Source organism: Botryllus schlosseri, chromosome 5, assembly GCF_051294905.1.
Source record: "Botryllus schlosseri isolate E-star chromosome 5, Bs_hap1, whole genome shotgun sequence".
NCBI classification, from domain to species: Eukaryota; Metazoa; Chordata; class Ascidiacea; order Stolidobranchia; family Styelidae; genus Botryllus; species Botryllus schlosseri.
Genome location: NC_137240.1, coordinates 27,341,583 through 27,359,349, shown reverse-complemented (window position 1 = coordinate 27,359,349; position 17,767 = coordinate 27,341,583). Strand labels below are relative to the sequence as shown.

Genomic DNA, 17,767 nt, shown 5'->3' with positions numbered 1-17,767 from the left:
CCTAGACCGCCAAATCGCCCCCTGGGCGGCGATATCGCCCTCGTTGGGAACCACTGTTTTAGGCAAAAGCATGCCGATAATTACTGAGCTATATAGCGACGATATAATTCATTCACGTAATCCAATCTTATAGTCTGAGCTATAGGCAGTTTGCTTTATTCAGCGTTCGATTGCCGCGTTATTTTGACCTGCAACATGTCGAAATATCTAATTTTTTTGTCTACAAAAGGAAAGCCTAAGCTCGCTTACCAAGGCTATTCCTACCGCCGGAGCAACCAGAATATCAATTCGACGAATTGGCGATGCGATTTCAGAGACTGTAAAGGCAGCCTCTCGACTCCAAAAGACTACGTCACTTGCAAGGAAGTCAACCTGTTGCAACGGCATTCTCACGTCCCTGACCCGGCTAGAATAGAGTTACTATTGCTGAAGAATTGTATAAAAGCAGCTGCGAGAGTTGCTAATGATGCTCCAAGGCGCATCCCAGGTAGCACGCCTACTTGGGTACCACAAGGTATCAAGGTGAGATGAATTGTGGTAACCAGCTGTGGAAACCAAGCGGGTACCGTACATTTTTGGCCCCATATTACAGAGGTATTTTCTGGGGGACCACGTGGGTAACCCACTTAGCTGGCAGCGAAGACAATATTACGACCCCGGTCCTTGTAGCAGTGGCAGTAGCAGTGTAAGTGGGCCGAGAAGTCGACGTAGAGATGTGCTGGGCGATGTTAGGTAAACCCTACAAGTTAGTTAACTTAACATTGTATACTGTACAGTACATACCTGGAACCTGCTACCTCCAATCACGCAAACCAATATATACGGTAATCTGAGTATATAATAACCTTTACGGTGGGTGAGTGAGGCCGTCATCAATGTTTAAGTGTAATCGTTGAGTTATATTTTCAACTGAACAAGACACACACAATGTACAATACGATAAGATAGAAAGCGATGTAATGAACAGTCATTTTTGAATAGTCAATTTTAAATAGTTCAAATCACATTGACGAGGTAAAGCATGGTAGGGGTTTTAATGTTCGAGGTTCGAGCAACCAACAGGGATAGCATGATAGCTAGAAAACTTTACTACATACGGAACCACCTTTATTATTCGATGAAATAAACCAAATAACATTGATGGAAAATAAGGTTGGTTCCTGTGTGGGTAATATATGGGAAATCTGAGCTCCTCTATAAGTGGGTTTCTCATGTTTCAAGATGATTTGATATCAAAAACTCAACAAGTAAACATTCCCCGAGTTCAAATTGATAGGTACAATTAGAAGAGACTTATTGCAATCTACCTGGGATTGGTATGGTATAACCACGCATCTTTATGGATGGAAATCCCGCTTGGTTTCGATGTGGGTTACATGTTACTAACCCATTCCGATCATCCATCCCACCTAACCACTTAAATTCCACCTGGATACCAAGTGGGCGTGCTAGCTGGGATACTTGGTCAGACGTTAAAAGGCATTTTGAAGGTGACCATCCGTCAATTTGGAGATTTTTTTAAGCTTTGAAGCGGGAGGAGATCGTGCAATACCTTGTGCTACAGCAAAGAATCGCCGGGGTACCCGCGCCTCCAACGGAAAATCAATTTCGGTAATTGAACCTCAGGCTTGAACGCGTCATCCGCTCATACGCGAATCAAAGTATGACAAGGATCGATTTTCTCCACAGAATAGCTTCGAACATCAGCTTATGCGTTTAAACTGAAACTTGACTATTGACTATGATTGTATGATCATGATTATGGATCAGCCGATGTTTCGTTTTTGGTGGTGATACTGTCATTTTCTGAGCAATCATTGGTACGTTTCCTGATTGCGAGTATTAACTTTTGTGAGTCTGGGGAGAGAATCTTATTGAAATGAGGAGACAAGAAACGTGAAAGCTCACAAGTCACATCGTATACAGGGTCATACTTCATATGTAAAGGCTAAGGAATATTTGGGAAAGATGTGACGACGAAGTATAGGCAGTGACATAGGCCTACGTTGAGGTGAGGCAGACAAGCATCGCATGCCGAAATGTCGCATGCTTATCTGCCGCATGCTCTCTTGTCACACCATTTACCTGTCACCATGCTGATGTGTCGCTATGCTGATGCGTCGCATGCTCAGTTGCTCACGTGTCGCTATGCTGATGTGTCGCATGCTCACTTGTTAACATGCTCCCGTGTAGCCATGCTGAATTGTCGCCATGCCGATGAGTCCCAATGCCAGTGGCGGCTCGTCCTATAGGGCAACTGGGGCATTGCCCCACCTAAAATTATGTTCAATAACAATTTAACCATTTATAAACGCACAGCAATCAATATATACCGAGATCACAGCGAAACCCGCGTTCTTCTTGTGCTTTCGCTTGCAAACGCCCATACATAGCGAAGTCTCTGCGAAAATCGAATTCTCTTCTGTGTTTTCGCTTTGTGAATGCCTAGCCGGGGCTTGCCCCGGTAGCGCTCATAACAAGCTTTCACTATCTATTCTCTCAAAGCCGCGCACAATAAAGAAACGGTGATTTACTCTCTCCTATTCGTAAAACGGCCGAGCAACCGGGGCAAATATGCCTACTCGCCCCTAAGGTGTGATGTAACAATCGTATCTATATCTGAACTCGGTTACCGTAATATGCGTTGAGTCGACCTTTGCTGGTATAGGTCGATTTTGACGGTGTTTCGCACCATGATAATTCTTGAAACTTGGTATGATATGTCGTGAAGGTAGTATTTAACACTGCTCAAAGTTTTAGGCTTGCTACTTAAAGATAATGGTAGTAATTCCGTTTCCGAAGTTCAGTGTGTGCTGATCTATCATGTACATAGTACAGCAAACGGATTTTACTCAAAAGCCGATATTGGTCTCCATTGATTTTGACGATGTTCTATACCGAGATCGGTCATGACATTTGGCACGGTAAGTGTTAGTATCGACCGATGTAACAAGTTTTAAGTTTGTCACTGAACTATGTGGGTGGTAATTTCGTTTCCAAAGTCGAGTAAGAGCTGACTCTTCATTTATCGCCAACAAATTTACGCAAAAGCCGTTATTGGTCTCTATTGATTTTAACGATGTTCCATACCTAGATCTGTCATGAGCTTTCACACGGTATGTCTTGATTTTAGTATCGAACGCGGTGCCAAGTCTTAAAGTTGACACTCAATGATTGAGGCAGTTATTTCGTTTTCGAGGTCGAGTATGGTAGAGATGCGCGCTGATCTGATACTTAGCCTACCTACGTCATTGCGGATCTCACGCAAAAGCCGGTGTCGGTCTGTGCTAATCTATAGTCTGCGTTCCATAACGAGATCGGTGATGATATTTCCAATGGTATATCTCGATGATCGCATGAAACAGCTAACCAAGATTCTCGGTTTGCATTCAAGTATTCGCATAATTTTATGTTCGCCAATGTCCATTTCACTGTGAAATTGTGGCCTTCAAACCATTTGCTTACAATCCCCTGTCAATTGCGATAGCTATTTCATTTTCGATGTCGGCTAAAAGCTGATCATTCGATCAGCCTATTCCTCGATCTATTTTACTCAAAGTTCGGTGTTCGTCTGTTTGCATTGATTTTGACAGTGTACCATACCGGAATGGGTTATGAGATTACGTATGCTACTTCTCGATGATTTCTTGTAACAGTATACTAAGTTACGGCTTTTACTCATGTATTTATATATTAATATATTTTCCAACGGCGATTTCGCAGCAGACTTATAGACAGTGAGCCGTATGTGTTGTGTCACAGTCTCCAGTTTCAAGGCCAAAATGTCCTACGTTGTTCCGAGACCGAAGTTCCGAGGCTGCTGTCCTTAGTTCTTCCAAGACCATTCAAATTGATGTTCTGGATTCAATATGACAGGCCCAATCTATGAGATAACAATTGCGTATGTGTCCGAACTCGTTGACCTTTCCAGTTAGGCTTACGCAATCTCTCGAGTTCTAGTCATTGGAATTAGTCAGGTCAAGTCAAGTGCGAACATGAATCGTATTGAATCTTTATTCCGTACGTAGTTTACGCAGTTGCCTTTAGAGCGAAAATGAGAGGTCTAGAAGTTGTCCAGTCTATTGATCCAATCGTACGCCGGGTGCCTCCGCTTTGGTTGCCTATTATCACCTGGTCGTAACCAGAGATGGCCACAGTCCGGTTCAGGAGCAGGATTTCAATGTTTTTTTACCTGGCCGGACTGGATCCGGATTTCGAATTTGGGGTGACGGTCGGATTTTAGGGTCTATCGATTTGCGTAATCTATAACTCTACCATGAAATCAAAACGCATGCTACTAAGGATGACCTGATACTTGATTCGTGGCATAGGGACGATTCTTAGTTCACGTACATTTTGTAAAATAATCCTTTGATTAAAAATAAATGAATAAAACATTTGTTACCACACTTCAAGTCACGGCTCACCGGCAAACCTCTCGCGGCACCTACGTTAAAATCACTGTTGTCGGGAAATTCATGTGACCATCATAAAGTTACTTTTTTACGTTGGAAAACGCCATTGTGACGTCATGTTGATAAAAGTCGCTCGCAGCCCTTGCCCCACCACCCGATATTGTCACGAGCCGCCACTGCCCAATGCTGAGGTGTCACCATGCTTATTTGACCCCATACTCATAAGTCACCATTCTCATGAGTACCCATGCGCATGAGTCCCTATGCTCAGCCGTCGTCATGATTAAAAGTCGCCGTGTGTAAGTGTCGCATGCCCATGTGTGCCTACGCTCATGTGTCCCCATGTTGATGTGTCCCCATGCTACTGTGTCTCTATGCTCATGCGTCGCCATTACAAAAAGTCGCCATGCGTAACAGTCGCATACTCAAGTGTCGCTTGCTTTTATGTCGCATGCGCATTTGTCCACGGACCTTTCACAATATCTTCCAAAGGCGATTTCGCAGCAGACCTATAGACAGTAATAAAGCCGTATGTGTCGTGTTACAGTCTCCAGTTTCAAGACCAAAATCTCCTATGCTGTACCGAGACCGAATTTCCGAGGCTGCTATTCTTAGTTCTTCTGCATGATGCTTTGGATTCAATATGACAGGCCCAATCTATGAGATAACATTTGCGTATGTGTCCGAACTCGTTGACCTTTCCAGTTAGGCTTACGCAATCTCTCGAGTTATAGTCATTTCCATTTCTGCAGATAATTATTCAGGTCAAGTGCGAACATGAAATGTGTTGAATCTTTGTTCCGTACGCCGTTTACGCAGTTACCACACTTCAAGTCACAGCTCACCGGCAGACCCCTCGTGGCACATACGTTAAAATCACTGTTGTCGGGAAATTCACGTAGGAAAACGTCATTGTGACGTCATTTTGATAAAAAGTCGCTTGCAGCACCCGATATTGTCACGAGCCGCCACTTCTATCAGCAGTCGTTGATTTTTAATGCTTCAATGGGGAAATCGTAATGCTTCGTTTGACGATTACAAAATGACAAATCTTTGTCAGGTGTACCTACGCAGGCCTACTCCTCGCCAATCAGCAACGTTTAAACTGCGTCTAGCTAAGGTTAACCAAACATCAATACATTCGTTACTATTTGAAACTAGGCTAAGTGGTAGTTATTGCTACGCTGCGAGGTAGTTGCATCTCGAGTGAATTGATGACCTGATATCAGAGATGAGCGGATTTGAAATTTCTATGTCCCAATCCAATCCAAATCCAAACCTCCAAATCCAAATCCTAATCCATAACTTTTTCATATTCAAGTCCATGTCCAATCCTAATCCGATTCCAACTGGAAATTCAGAAAAATACCAATTTGTGCAATGGAGGGATTCGAAAATATTCTTCCACAATCTACGATGCACTTGATTCAAGATAACTTAGTAACCATAAGTACATTAATAACTGATCTGAATAAAGTTTGTCGCCATTCTCCACACGACATTTCAATCTCCCTGAAAATAGGTTAATCCAATCCAAATCCTAATCCGTTCTGAAAAAAATGTCTAATCCAAATCCAATCCAAATCCGACAAAATTTTACAAATCCTGTTTTTTGAAAACCTAATCCTAATCCATGCTCATCTCTGCCTGATATATACGGCAGTGATGAGCGGACTGTAATTTTTTTCGGTCCAAGTCCAGTCCTGAAAATTTTCAATTCAGTCCTAGTCCATCCTGATCCAAAAATATATTCAAAATTTACTGTCCAAGTCCAGTCCTGCAAATTTTCAATTCAGTCCTACTCCATCCTGATCCAAAAATATTTGCCAGATTTTCAGTCCAACTCCATCCTGATCCAAAAAAAATTCAAAATCGAAAGTACAATTCTAAAACTGAAAAAATGGAAGGACATGTTAGGTCGGTTATAAACACTGCACATCAAATTCGTTTCAATTCCAGCTTGTAGAAGCGAAGTTATCACAGCACAAGAATTTTCAATGTACTAAAAAGCATACACATTTTTTAAAGTGGCTGCCCGTCCCTATAAAGTTTTGTAAGAAATCGGTCCTTTAGGCTGCAGAGAGAAGATTGTACCACCACGACTTGGTAGAATTCGTGCTCTTCTACTAATATAGGGTTGAATTCAACTCAAGTTAAATCAAGAAGTCTACAAAAGCGAAAGTGGCACGAATATAGCATACGAACTAGGCAAACTTTTCCTATGGATCAGCAAACCTAGTAGTATCTCGACTCGACCTAAATCCATGTCTCCGAGAAAGAAACATACGTAGTAGCTCATAGATGGACTGTTAACATTATACAAACAGGCTGTTGCACTTGCGCCACTTGCACTTGGCACCTTGGCACTTTGGCAGCAGATAAAGTGACCTGGACGTAATATTTCGATATGCACCTATATATATGCGAACATCAATTCCATATTTCTGCAATTCTAACATCAAATAATTCCTCAGGTCCTCGTGTAAACAGTACTTGATAAGATCTACGGTAATGTGCTGTTTACAAATTTATATTGATTGCTCTGGTTGAAGAAATTCGAAAGTGCCAATACAATACAATACAATACATTGGGTTATAATTTTCATCTGAACAAGCTACACAGACAATGTACAATGCGATAAGACACAATGCAATGTAACGAACAGATAGGAGGATGTCGAACGACACGCATCAGTAGCGATCTTTTACTCAAACATCCAATGTGCCATACGGGCATCCCTAAAAGACGGAACAGCGGAAACAGCGGTGCTAACCAGCATGAAAATGTGCCAAAATTCCGTAATTCGGCTTCTAAATGCGTCAATTGGCAACACTGGCAATAATTCTTCTCTCCGCCGCCCCTCACTTCTGGTTACGAAACCAGCGTGCCCGAGTCCGGATTTTGGAATGCTCGAAATCCAAGTCCAACCTTTTTTTTAATAATCACAATCCGGTCCGATCCGGATCCGATATTTTTTTTCAAAATCACAATCCGGTCCGATCCGGTACCAACGAAAATAACCCATAATCCTGATCCTGTCCAATCCAATGCTCATCTCAGATATACGGCACGCTGCAGGTGGTTATGTTTTGTTTGTAATATTTCATTCCGTATAAATTCATGAAAGAAAATTATGCAATATGAATAAATATACTCGCGACTTGGTCACCTCGAAAATATGAAGAACATATAGACGGATCAATACCCACCATTTGCGGTGGTGGGGAAACAAATTTGAAATACAAGAAATAAATAGAGGTAGATCACACAATTGAAAATGCGATATTAAATAACATGGGCCAGAGGAGACATGGCCAGTTCGCCCAAGGACAGAGGACACCAACAAACAAGGCCCCCACCAAAAACGCACAATATATGGTGGTGGGGGCCGACAAACAACACAGAAAAATAGGGGCGAACTGGCGAGGTCCGACTGCAGGCACCATAATAATAATTGTGGTGATGAGTCAAATTAAAATGTTGAGTCATAGAGTGGGGGAACTCCTCCCCTTAGCATTTGGCACCGCTCAGATAATTACAATCAAGAAAAATTGAAACCGCGCTAGGGTCCTTTTCATGTTAATCTGGGGAGGATTTCCGTGAATTAATCATGTGTCCAATTGCCTGCAGTCGAACCCCGTGATGGCTAGCGGATTAAGCTAAGTACCGGGTAAAAAAAACAAAAACAAATAAAGAGACGTGAAAGGGTGGGTCAAGACCTCCCGTGGTCCCGTACACTACACCAGGCCTTCCAGACACGATGAGAGCCGCACTAAGAAGCGACCACGGCTCGCTCGGAGACCAGCCTGGACTCGAAGACTGAAACACCCATCGCACGTAAGGTGGTCAGGTTCCCGGGGTGGTAATTCCCCGGGGACCCGACCGCGAACGTGTGCATCTCCACCTCCTTGGCCGTGGCAAGGCGGAGAGACTCACAGAGGTTCTTGTACTTTGCGTGTTTCAGCGCAACGGCAGCGTCCATACTGGCTACTCCATTCTCGAAGGGGCACACCACATCGATGACTAAGGCCCGGCAACGATCCGCTAGGATGAGGTCGGGCCTCAGCCGCCTGTTGGCCAATGTGGCGTGCTCCTCGCAAACGCGGTCCACATCACATCTGGAAAAAGAAGAGGAGCTTGGTATATGCAGTCCAGGAGCACCCCAAGTACCGAATTGTGCCTGTTCGAGATGCTATCCATCACTGGCAGGCAGTGGTTCAGCACGTGGGGCAGGGTCTCGGTATGCTGTCTGCACTTGCAGCAGACCACACTTGGCTCCACACGCTTCCTAAACCGACCCCGGATCGACCGGAGTGGTAGAAGATTCAGTCGAGCCTTAAGCATCCAGCTACGCTCGACTGCCGTCAGGACGTTGGAAGACCGGAGGAAGTGATTGGAGCTCCCGTACCGGCTGTGGCACTCCACAGTTTTGCCCTGGTCGCGAAGCTCCATCCACCGTGTCTTACAACGTTGGTTCACCATCAGGTGAAGGAATTTGGTTAATCGTCCCAAATCCTGACAGCAGTCGGCGCCTAGTGCCAACTGATAGAGCCCGTCTTCGGTCACGAACCAGCGAGCACCGAGACGCCTAGCAACGGGTCGGACCCACTGAGCTATATAAATCTGGACCTTGGTCCAAAGCCCGTAGGCGTCTCCGTACGCCCTGGAGTCGCGCCCTGTTAGACTCACGCAGTTTACAATCACACTACTACATGTAGGCCTACATTGTACAATTATAGATTGTACATTGTAGAACGTACGTACATCGAATATCTCTTTATTATACGTGTGGATAATGCGTTGCAAAGCTAATACTTGTGAGCTGTGACGTAATAATGAGCAGTGGCGTCTTTGACGTATTTGCTATCAATAACATGGAATAATATCGCACTCTACTTGTTCACGAATGTGCGGTTTATGCCATAGTTCGAGTACAAATGAAAAGTAATCGTTCTTTCACAAAGAAATCGATTATATATGTGAAACAAACGATTACGATTACGATTACTTCGTAATTTTCTCGAATGTAATCGATTGCGATTACGATTACTTGAAAATGCTGTAATCGTCGTAATCGATTACGATTACTAATCACGATTACCCCATGTCTGCCCATTAGTACGTGAAAATATTTTAGACGGCAATTTTTCTTCCGTAAGTGTGCCGCAGGCTGAAAAAGTTTGGGAACGACTTCCCTGATGGTTAGTTCGCTTCTGCCTACATGAGACTGCTGAATAATACCAGAGACGGTCCGAACGTTACGTTTACGACGTGTTCATTTCAATATTTCAGAGGTTCACGTTCATATACGAGCCGTGGAGTCAACTAACTGAGTTTACAGTAATCTTAACATGTAGTATCGAAATTCTTTCTATTTTTAATCCCTATCACTCTCTGTGCGACTGCAAGAAACAAACATGAACACTATAACTAGGCTAGCATACTGTCAACGATACTCGAGACTTGCCTGAGACATAACATTATTACGATTGTGAATAATATTACGTGCTACAAGTCGCCAGATAATAAATCATGATAAGAAATATCGGCCTGGTGTAAAATTACCATACACTGTAAACGAAAATCGTGTGTTTCACTGATTTTCACCCTAGCGTGGGGTGTAAATCAAGAACCAAATTGTGCCTTTACACCCTTCCAATGGGTGACAACGAGTTAAACACAGCAATTTTATGGAGTGTGGTAGGCTCTGTTTTCGTCTACAACCCCAAGAATTTTTAAGAACGTGGTAACAGCTTTCAATACAATATCCATTGTATAATAATATTTATTGAACTCGCGGGTGCCGATGCGAATTTCATGGTTTGTGATTTTGATTGTTGCGTCATACTTTACCTTTTTGGTTATGCTTTTAAATCTGTTTAAATCCCTTTAGTGTGCCGTTAACTCTTGAAAAGAGGCACCCGAAAAGTCTTCGAGTTCAATAAATATTATTATACAATGGATATTGTATTGAAAGCTATATTCAAGTTCTGTACCACGAACCAGCTATTTAAGGTGGTAACAGTAAACAGAATACACTACGCCACTGGGATCAATATCATCATCATATCAATATCGATTGGTGTATTGGACTCATTTTCACCCACTCAAAAGGTGTGAAGGCGCAATTTGGTCTCTTAAAGTGCCTTTGACGTTATTTTACCCCACGGCATGGTGAAAATCTGATTAATACATCTATTTTCCATCCACCGTTTTAACGTGTAGTAGTCGCAACGCCATCAACACCAAAACAACAACAATATGACGACACTCCCCCGTGACCGCTACGTTCTTATCCTGGCAACGGACTAGAATGAGATCATGAGCTTTTGTTCGAGATAGAGTTAGTCAAAGTTGATCATTGCTCATCAAACTACAACGGTGCCGAATTCTTCCTCGCCTCAAACTATTCTCTATAAGCGTCCGGCCAATACTTGGTGCGAATTTAGTGTTTTCGTCGACGGAAAGCTAGGTTCTTAACCAACAAGAAATTGTAAGACAATGATAGAACATTTTGCTTCAGTAACATCGTCATGAGTGACATCTTTGGAATGTACCCAAGTGATTGATGACCGTGAAAAGTGTTTTGTGACGCAATTGGTATTGGGATGTCATATGATGACGTCAACCGTTCGTGCTTATGTTTATGCTCATGCTCATATTCATGTTCACAGCATACCTTATATACAAAGGTTCGTCTTCACACTTAGCTGAATCTTTTGTTTTAGAGGCTTGCACCATCCCTGAGCACATTGTCGTACGAACAGGGTTGTAATCGTTGAGTTATATTTTTCATCTGAACAAGTCACACACAATGTACAATGCGATAAGACACAATGCGATGTCATGAACAGATAGGAGTATGTCGAACGACAGGCATCAGTAGCGATCCTTTTAATCGTACATCCACCTCGGCCTAGAGTGCCCGATGTCACGGTTCTTTTCGATGTTGATCTTTTGAAACCACGCCCCTTTCTACTAGTTCTTTCCATTCCTCATGATTGCATTCTTTCGTCGGGTCTTTTTCCTATTTTTTTTTAGGGGTAACCTGGAGGAACCGCAGTAAACCTCCACCCCGTTACGCTTGTGGCAGCCGCATGGCGCTACACCATGTTGCTGTTGCCACAAGCGCCTTTATAGGTCACTCTTGGGTCCAAAGTACCCGAGAGCTCCCTTAAGGTTGCTTCTGGTTGCCTTCTTTTTACCTTCAAAGTTTTCTTCACTTTTTAGGTGCAGACGGCTGTCACAAGCAGGCTTTGGCTGGGGGCGTCTGCGGAGGCTTGTCCCGCCGCCACCATACTTGTGACTGGGATACTGGCCAGGCAAGCTGACACAGATCCCGGGTCGGAGCATGAAGGCCTGACGGCCATACTTCTCCTAGGTGTGGGAGTGATTGGAAGTATCGGTTGTACCGCGAGGGTTTCGCACCGCCCAGCGTCCAGTAAGGCGATGCTTACCTTAATACAACCAAATACTCCAATCTTTTCTTAGCTTTTAGTCGCCGTAAGAACGGCAACGGCGGGGAAGGCGGAGCCCAGATAAGCCTCAGATGGGAATCGAACCGGTTCCGCCAGATTTGTAGGCGCTTATCGTCACCACTACGCTATGTCCCCCGCTTTGGAGCCGGAGCAAGGAGCCGGAGCCCTGGCGCCTTGCATTTTCAGCAGAGCCGGAGCTCTACATAAAATTCAAGAGGAGCGGGAGCTGGAGCCAGTTCTATGAACAGTAGCTGTGACTCCGATGTATTTCATAAGATGCTGTGCTTTTACTGATGGCTGAATTCACATAATTTTACGATAATCGTTCAAAAAATTGAGAATTGTTGCCTCGTTGGCACCACCTTTTCTAATTAACTAATTAACCAGTAACCATGTTTAATTGTTTACACACATGCGCCAAGCCTGGGTAGGCTGGATTTGCCGCGCTTACTCCGTAATCACTGTATTATAGGTATAATCTCAAATTCGTAATCAGCACAATACCGATGGCCGATTGTGCGGTTCGAAAAATAATGAGAACCATGCATCTCACAAAACGAGATTGATGCTTATGTGAGATGAGCAATATATGTAATTAGTAGGGATGGTGTGAACCTCTGAAAGGTTCGGGTTCGTTTGAACGCGAGCCTTTTTCAAAGGTTCTGTGTGAACGCGGACGTGACGTCATATTGCCAATTCCAATCCTACATTTCAGTGAACCGAGAGCCTATATTAATGTACATTGTACATGATGCCTAGCGACGACTCGGACCAAATAATGCTACAATGATGAATTACATATTGACATTTTAAACGTCGCTAAATGTATCAACTGGGGAAATTAAATGATATTATAATCCCATAAAATCAATATCTTCTGTCGCCCTGCTAACAATTTCGAAGGGGACTTGCAAGGGAAGATAAGCATACGCCTTCACGGTCTAGGCCAGACCGGACAATGTGTTCAGCGTCTGAGTATTGCGACGTTGATATTGAGCAGAGTGTGAAACGGATTTCTATAATTGCTACCGATATTACCCCGTTAACAAGTTATACAGCAGTAGCCAACACCCCAATCGCATGGATTGTGTTTTTATGGTACAATAAACATATGAAGTCAAGGTTGACCCTGTACACCTGCTAGATTTTTTACATCAGACAAAGATAACATAAACTTGATATCAATTTCATTGATTGGTTGAATAAGCATCATTCGCTGGCTGATGTTGTGTCATTGCTGGTCAAGCTCACAGCAGAGAGTCACTAGATATTGACAATCGGAAAGCTGGATATTTCGATCAAACTTTTCTAACGAAGCAAGTAAAATTTTTGAGATTGTCAAGGTGAATACTCGTTCAGTGCTGATTTTTTAAGCTGCCAGCGCCATGCATAGAGTGGCTCGCAGTTGAAATCCAATAAATTTCAACAACACATGTCATAATGAAGTGAAAATTGTAATATCTGAAAATAGATCACAGTGCAGAACCTACCAAGATGCGTTTGTGAACGTGAACCTCTAAATTTCCGAGGTTCACACACAGAACGCGAACATGAAACTCACGTTCACACCTTCCCTACTAATTAGTATTGGGACAAACATATAAGCGACGCCATAGGATATAACTTTATGACATTGCTGCACATGTTGATTTAGAGGCGCGCATGCCGCACGCCGAGAAACATTGTCTCCTTACTGAATTGGACGAGCAAATTCACGTTATTTGTTAATAGTTTTTTAATCGTAGCGCCCAATTGAATAGTGTGTTATCGTTTTTTCCTACGAATTGAAATTCATTCAAGCGCACGATCGTTTACTCCAGTAACGATTTGCGAACGTAAGTTCAATGCGGTGTTCGAACCCTGTCCTGGTGTTAAATATAAGAGGGCAATTAGTGATTGGATTCGCGCCTTCCAATTTCTAATCATCAATTTTTTCTATTCATTCTTGTCTGCTTAATACACTCGTATTCTTGGATTGTCGCGCAATGTCACTTGCGTTCTTGCAGTATAATTGGTTACTGACTTGTACAGTGCACGACGTTCAATTAAGCTCTCAAATATTGATGCATCGACAGACGACACGAAGTAGTCACAGGACTTTGCATACCCCCACAAATTGATGGTTCCTTGCGACGGCTGCTACCGAGCCATAGTGGCCGGAGCCGGTGGTGAAGCCGGAACAGTGATATCAATGAGCTCCGGATCTTGGAGCCGGAGCTAATTCATCATAGAAGAGAGTTCCGGAGCCAGAGCTGGAGCAGTTTAAAATTTACGACTGCTCCAAAGCCCTGGTTGTAATGACTGGACTGATGACTCGACTTGAATCCCAATCGCGTCGCACTTTTCGTTGACTTGCCTTGACTCGAGTCATTTTCTTAAACATGGCGAATGGCTCGACTCGATTTGAGTAGTTTTGTGTTTTGACTTGGCTTGCATTCTTGTCATTGTGCATGACTCGACCAAGTCATATGACCAATGTCCCGTCTATGCTGCGCGCGTGCGCAGCCGCGCACTGCATGCTAACAAAGTAGCCGCGCTGCGCACAAGAAAGCCGAAGTGGGAATCGCAGTGAGTTGGTGAGTGAGCGCAGACTCATGAAAATTAGAGGGAACATTGCATATGACCCGAGACATTACATGTGACTTTGATTCAAGCGCCGTCTATCGGTACCAAAACTGCATTCTATCTGTTTGAATAAACATGTTAAGAGAAAGAAAAATGAGTATATGAGAATCGACCAAGAGTTTTATAAAAGGGAGTTGAACCTGAGTGGAGCTCGATAAATCATCAGTAGGGCGGGGTTTTTTTACCTAAAAAAAGGAAAAATTTTGACCTAAAAATTTCAGGGGTTACAATATGTCTTATGCTAGAAATAATTGAAAAATTTTGTAGTAGAACGAGAGATTTTTTCCTACATTCTTGGGTAGAAAGTGCATGTCCTTACTAAAAAGCTTGCCAAGGACGTTCAACAGCAGTAGTTGTTGGCTGACATCACTCATGTTGTGCGTACACTGCTGGTAACACACCGTGTTGCTTCATTCTGACAATGTTGTCTACACTACATCACAATTTTTCATCATGCGCTTCTTAATATAAGAATGATGCAATGCGCAAGAAGTCTTTATTCGGTTAGGATATTGCGGTACGTTGGCCATAACACCATGTTTACCTACTTGTTTTATTTGACCGTTTATGAATTACAATGAGCAGACAATTAGCCGTTTACAACGGTAGGCCTATAAAATAGGCTACAATCTGTAAAATATCAAATGATAAGTTCACCGACAGTGCAAAATCTACGATACAAACGAAATGCAGACGTCAAAAATTTTGACTTTATTAAAAATTTTGACAAATTTTGACCTAACGCTACAATTTTGACAAAAATTTTGACAAATTTTGACTTGTCAAAAAAACGCCCTAATCATCAGTTAGCATAATATGACTAGGGGTTGGGCTCGAGTCCCAACACTAAGACTCAAACTTGACCCCTTTCTCCCTCACTTGGACTCGGACCTGGCTCGCTGGTGAATTGAAGATGACTCGGGTCAAAACTATAAAATTAAGATGGACTTGCGACTCGTAACCTTGCAACTTAGTCACAACCCTGCGTACTAAGAACTATATATGGACAACTAAATTTACTGTCGGATAGCAAATCTATTACTCACGAATTTTCACAAATGGATTAGAAATATAGATGACCAGATATTTTACATAATTTCATTAGAATTGTTGTACCTTTCAATAAGTTTAACATTGCCTCAACTCGAAACGCATGCTGATGTGGCCATACCACGCCACCGGATGAATTCGAACATAGCGAGCAGTGATGGGTCTAGGAAACATGTTTTCGACAATGGTATTTCTGTCCTTGTTCCCCGTAAATACCTGTAAGAAAATCAGCAAGATGGCAGCCCACAGGTTCCACATCATCACCTGCTTTATTTCTGAAATCTCAAATAGCCGCGGAATATGACTTATCGTCCCATGTGCGACCTTTGGTCAAGAAGTTCGTTGACATCTCCAATTGAGTGCATTCGTGATATGTATTCAAACTATCATGCATTCAGACTGCATGTAGCAGAACTATGTCGCAACTATTTTTCATCAAAATAATTTCATTTTATATACCATATAGTATACCTTTACTGAACCATGCTCCTTATAATACTGCAAACTATTGGCCGAATTTCCGAACAAAATATGGTAGCGTTGTACCCATTGATCACTACTCGCTCGACCCTGAGTCGCGACGCCAGTGATTGTATTAGAACTCAAGAAATCCACTTGGATCCACTGGTGCCCATCGTCTGTATAAATTTGAGTGGGATTGTGTTATCGCTGGCTACATAGGCCTACAAGAGATGGGTTCTTACTCTTCGCAGCAGCCCAAGCATGTGGCGAAAATAGACCAGCATTGTGCAGTTGATGGTAATGATGGTTGTTCCAGATAGATGAAGCTCGTAGTTGAGATAGGTTGATCTTTCCGTTAAAGATTCCTACGTAGCACATTCCTGTTAATGATAATAGGTACAGAGAAATCTGTTTGTTGTAAATGGAAGTTTTGTGCACACAGTAGCCTATTTTCATATATCCATATATTTCCGAGATCAGACTATGCCAAGATCAAGTAAAAAAACAGTTAATCAGCAGTGGGTATGGATATTCGATGAAGTAGTTGAAAAATAAACCGCAATGTCGTATGCTCAGCCATAGCATACTGCTATCTTAAAGGAGGGTCGCGTGATCACCACTCAGACTATCCAATGATGATGATTGGTAATGATTGCTAGGCAAACGTAGTTTGAACGTTGCTGCTAGGCGACGAGTAGGCTGTGTATACCAAACGATTTAGGTATAGATATCCGATGCCCTTCAAATAAAACATGACGATTTCCACATCAAACCATTAGAACTCAACTGTTGCTGAGATAAATCATAACCGAATGGTGGCTCGCAATATCCGTATAACATGGATTGGAAGTATACGCCTATGGCCTATCGACATCATTATTATATTATTTGTTCACAGTAAAACTGGTAAATACACACATAATCGGGGGAGAAACTGCCCCCAAACGAAAATGGCGATATTGAAGTAAATTATTAAAATTTCAGTATTACAGTCGAATTGTTATTCCTATGCACTACATCAGTGGTTCTCAACCTTTTCGTCTTCGCGGACCCCTTTCGGACCGTCACAGACCCCGCGGACCCCCACGAAGTTGAAATTTAGCTAAATTATCGTGCAATCGTCATCTGTCTCGTGTAAATGATAACTGTAGGCTTAGTGATAAACAGCAACAAATTGACGTATCTTGAAAATAAGATCATACGATTCGTGTAGAAATTATGTTGACTTATATTATTTCAAAGCGAATTCTGCAACTTCATTTCTTGAAATACGTGGTCGTGTCTTGAAAATCCGCTCGTTCGATTTGAAAAGAACGAGTGCCGAAAACCCATTTCCACATATAGAGGTGGCAGCAAATGTAATAAAAGCGCGAAACGCTTCCGACGTTATATTTGGGTGTGATCGCAGCAAAAATGCCACCAAAATTGGCAAACATTTTTTTTTAATGAACGACGTCAAGCCTAGTCATTTCTATCCAGCACCTTATCTTGAATTTATTATGGAAAATATGGTTTTGTATATCACAGGAGAGAATGGATTTTTGTTAACATTTCGAAGTCGCCGTAATTGACCTCATACAACTTTTTCCCAAAAATCCACAACAAATCATTTGAAGAGCTTCTTGGAGGTACAGAACTTCAATATACAATTGAATAGTATATTCATATTGAAATGAACCCGAAAATTTTCGGCTGAAACTCGTCAGGGGTAATCGCCAGCAACTAGTAGAGAATTG

At 42.6% G+C, this 17,767-nt stretch overlaps 2 protein-coding genes across 3 annotated transcripts in view; both read right to left on the bottom strand.

Annotated features, from left to right (window-relative positions):
- Positions 1 to 11,901, bottom strand: part of LOC145439906 (peptidyl-prolyl cis-trans isomerase-like) — a 362,730-nt gene extending 350,829 nt beyond the window's left edge. Inside the window, exon 1 of one of the 2 annotated variants that reach the window (XR_013915387.1) lies at positions 11,874 to 11,898. The gene's annotated coding sequence lies outside the window, so the exon portion shown is untranslated. Of the gene's footprint in view, positions 1 to 11,873 lie in introns of both variants that reach the window. The other variant, XM_080317570.1, reaches the window with a different exon arrangement.
- A 3,633-nt stretch (positions 11,902 to 15,534) lies between these two features.
- LOC145439564 (lactadherin-like) overlaps positions 15,535 to 17,767 on the bottom strand; it is a 79,322-nt gene continuing 77,089 nt past the window's right edge. Inside the window, exons 3-5 of the mRNA XM_080317057.1 lie at positions 16,274 to 16,411; positions 16,041 to 16,207; positions 15,535 to 15,785 (exon numbers count right to left, since the gene is read on the bottom strand). Of these exons, the coding sequence (XP_080173183.1) occupies positions 15,648 to 15,785; positions 16,041 to 16,207; positions 16,274 to 16,411 (443 nt within the window). The 3' untranslated portion in view covers positions 15,535 to 15,647. The remainder of the gene's footprint in view (positions 15,786 to 16,040; positions 16,208 to 16,273; positions 16,412 to 17,767) is intronic.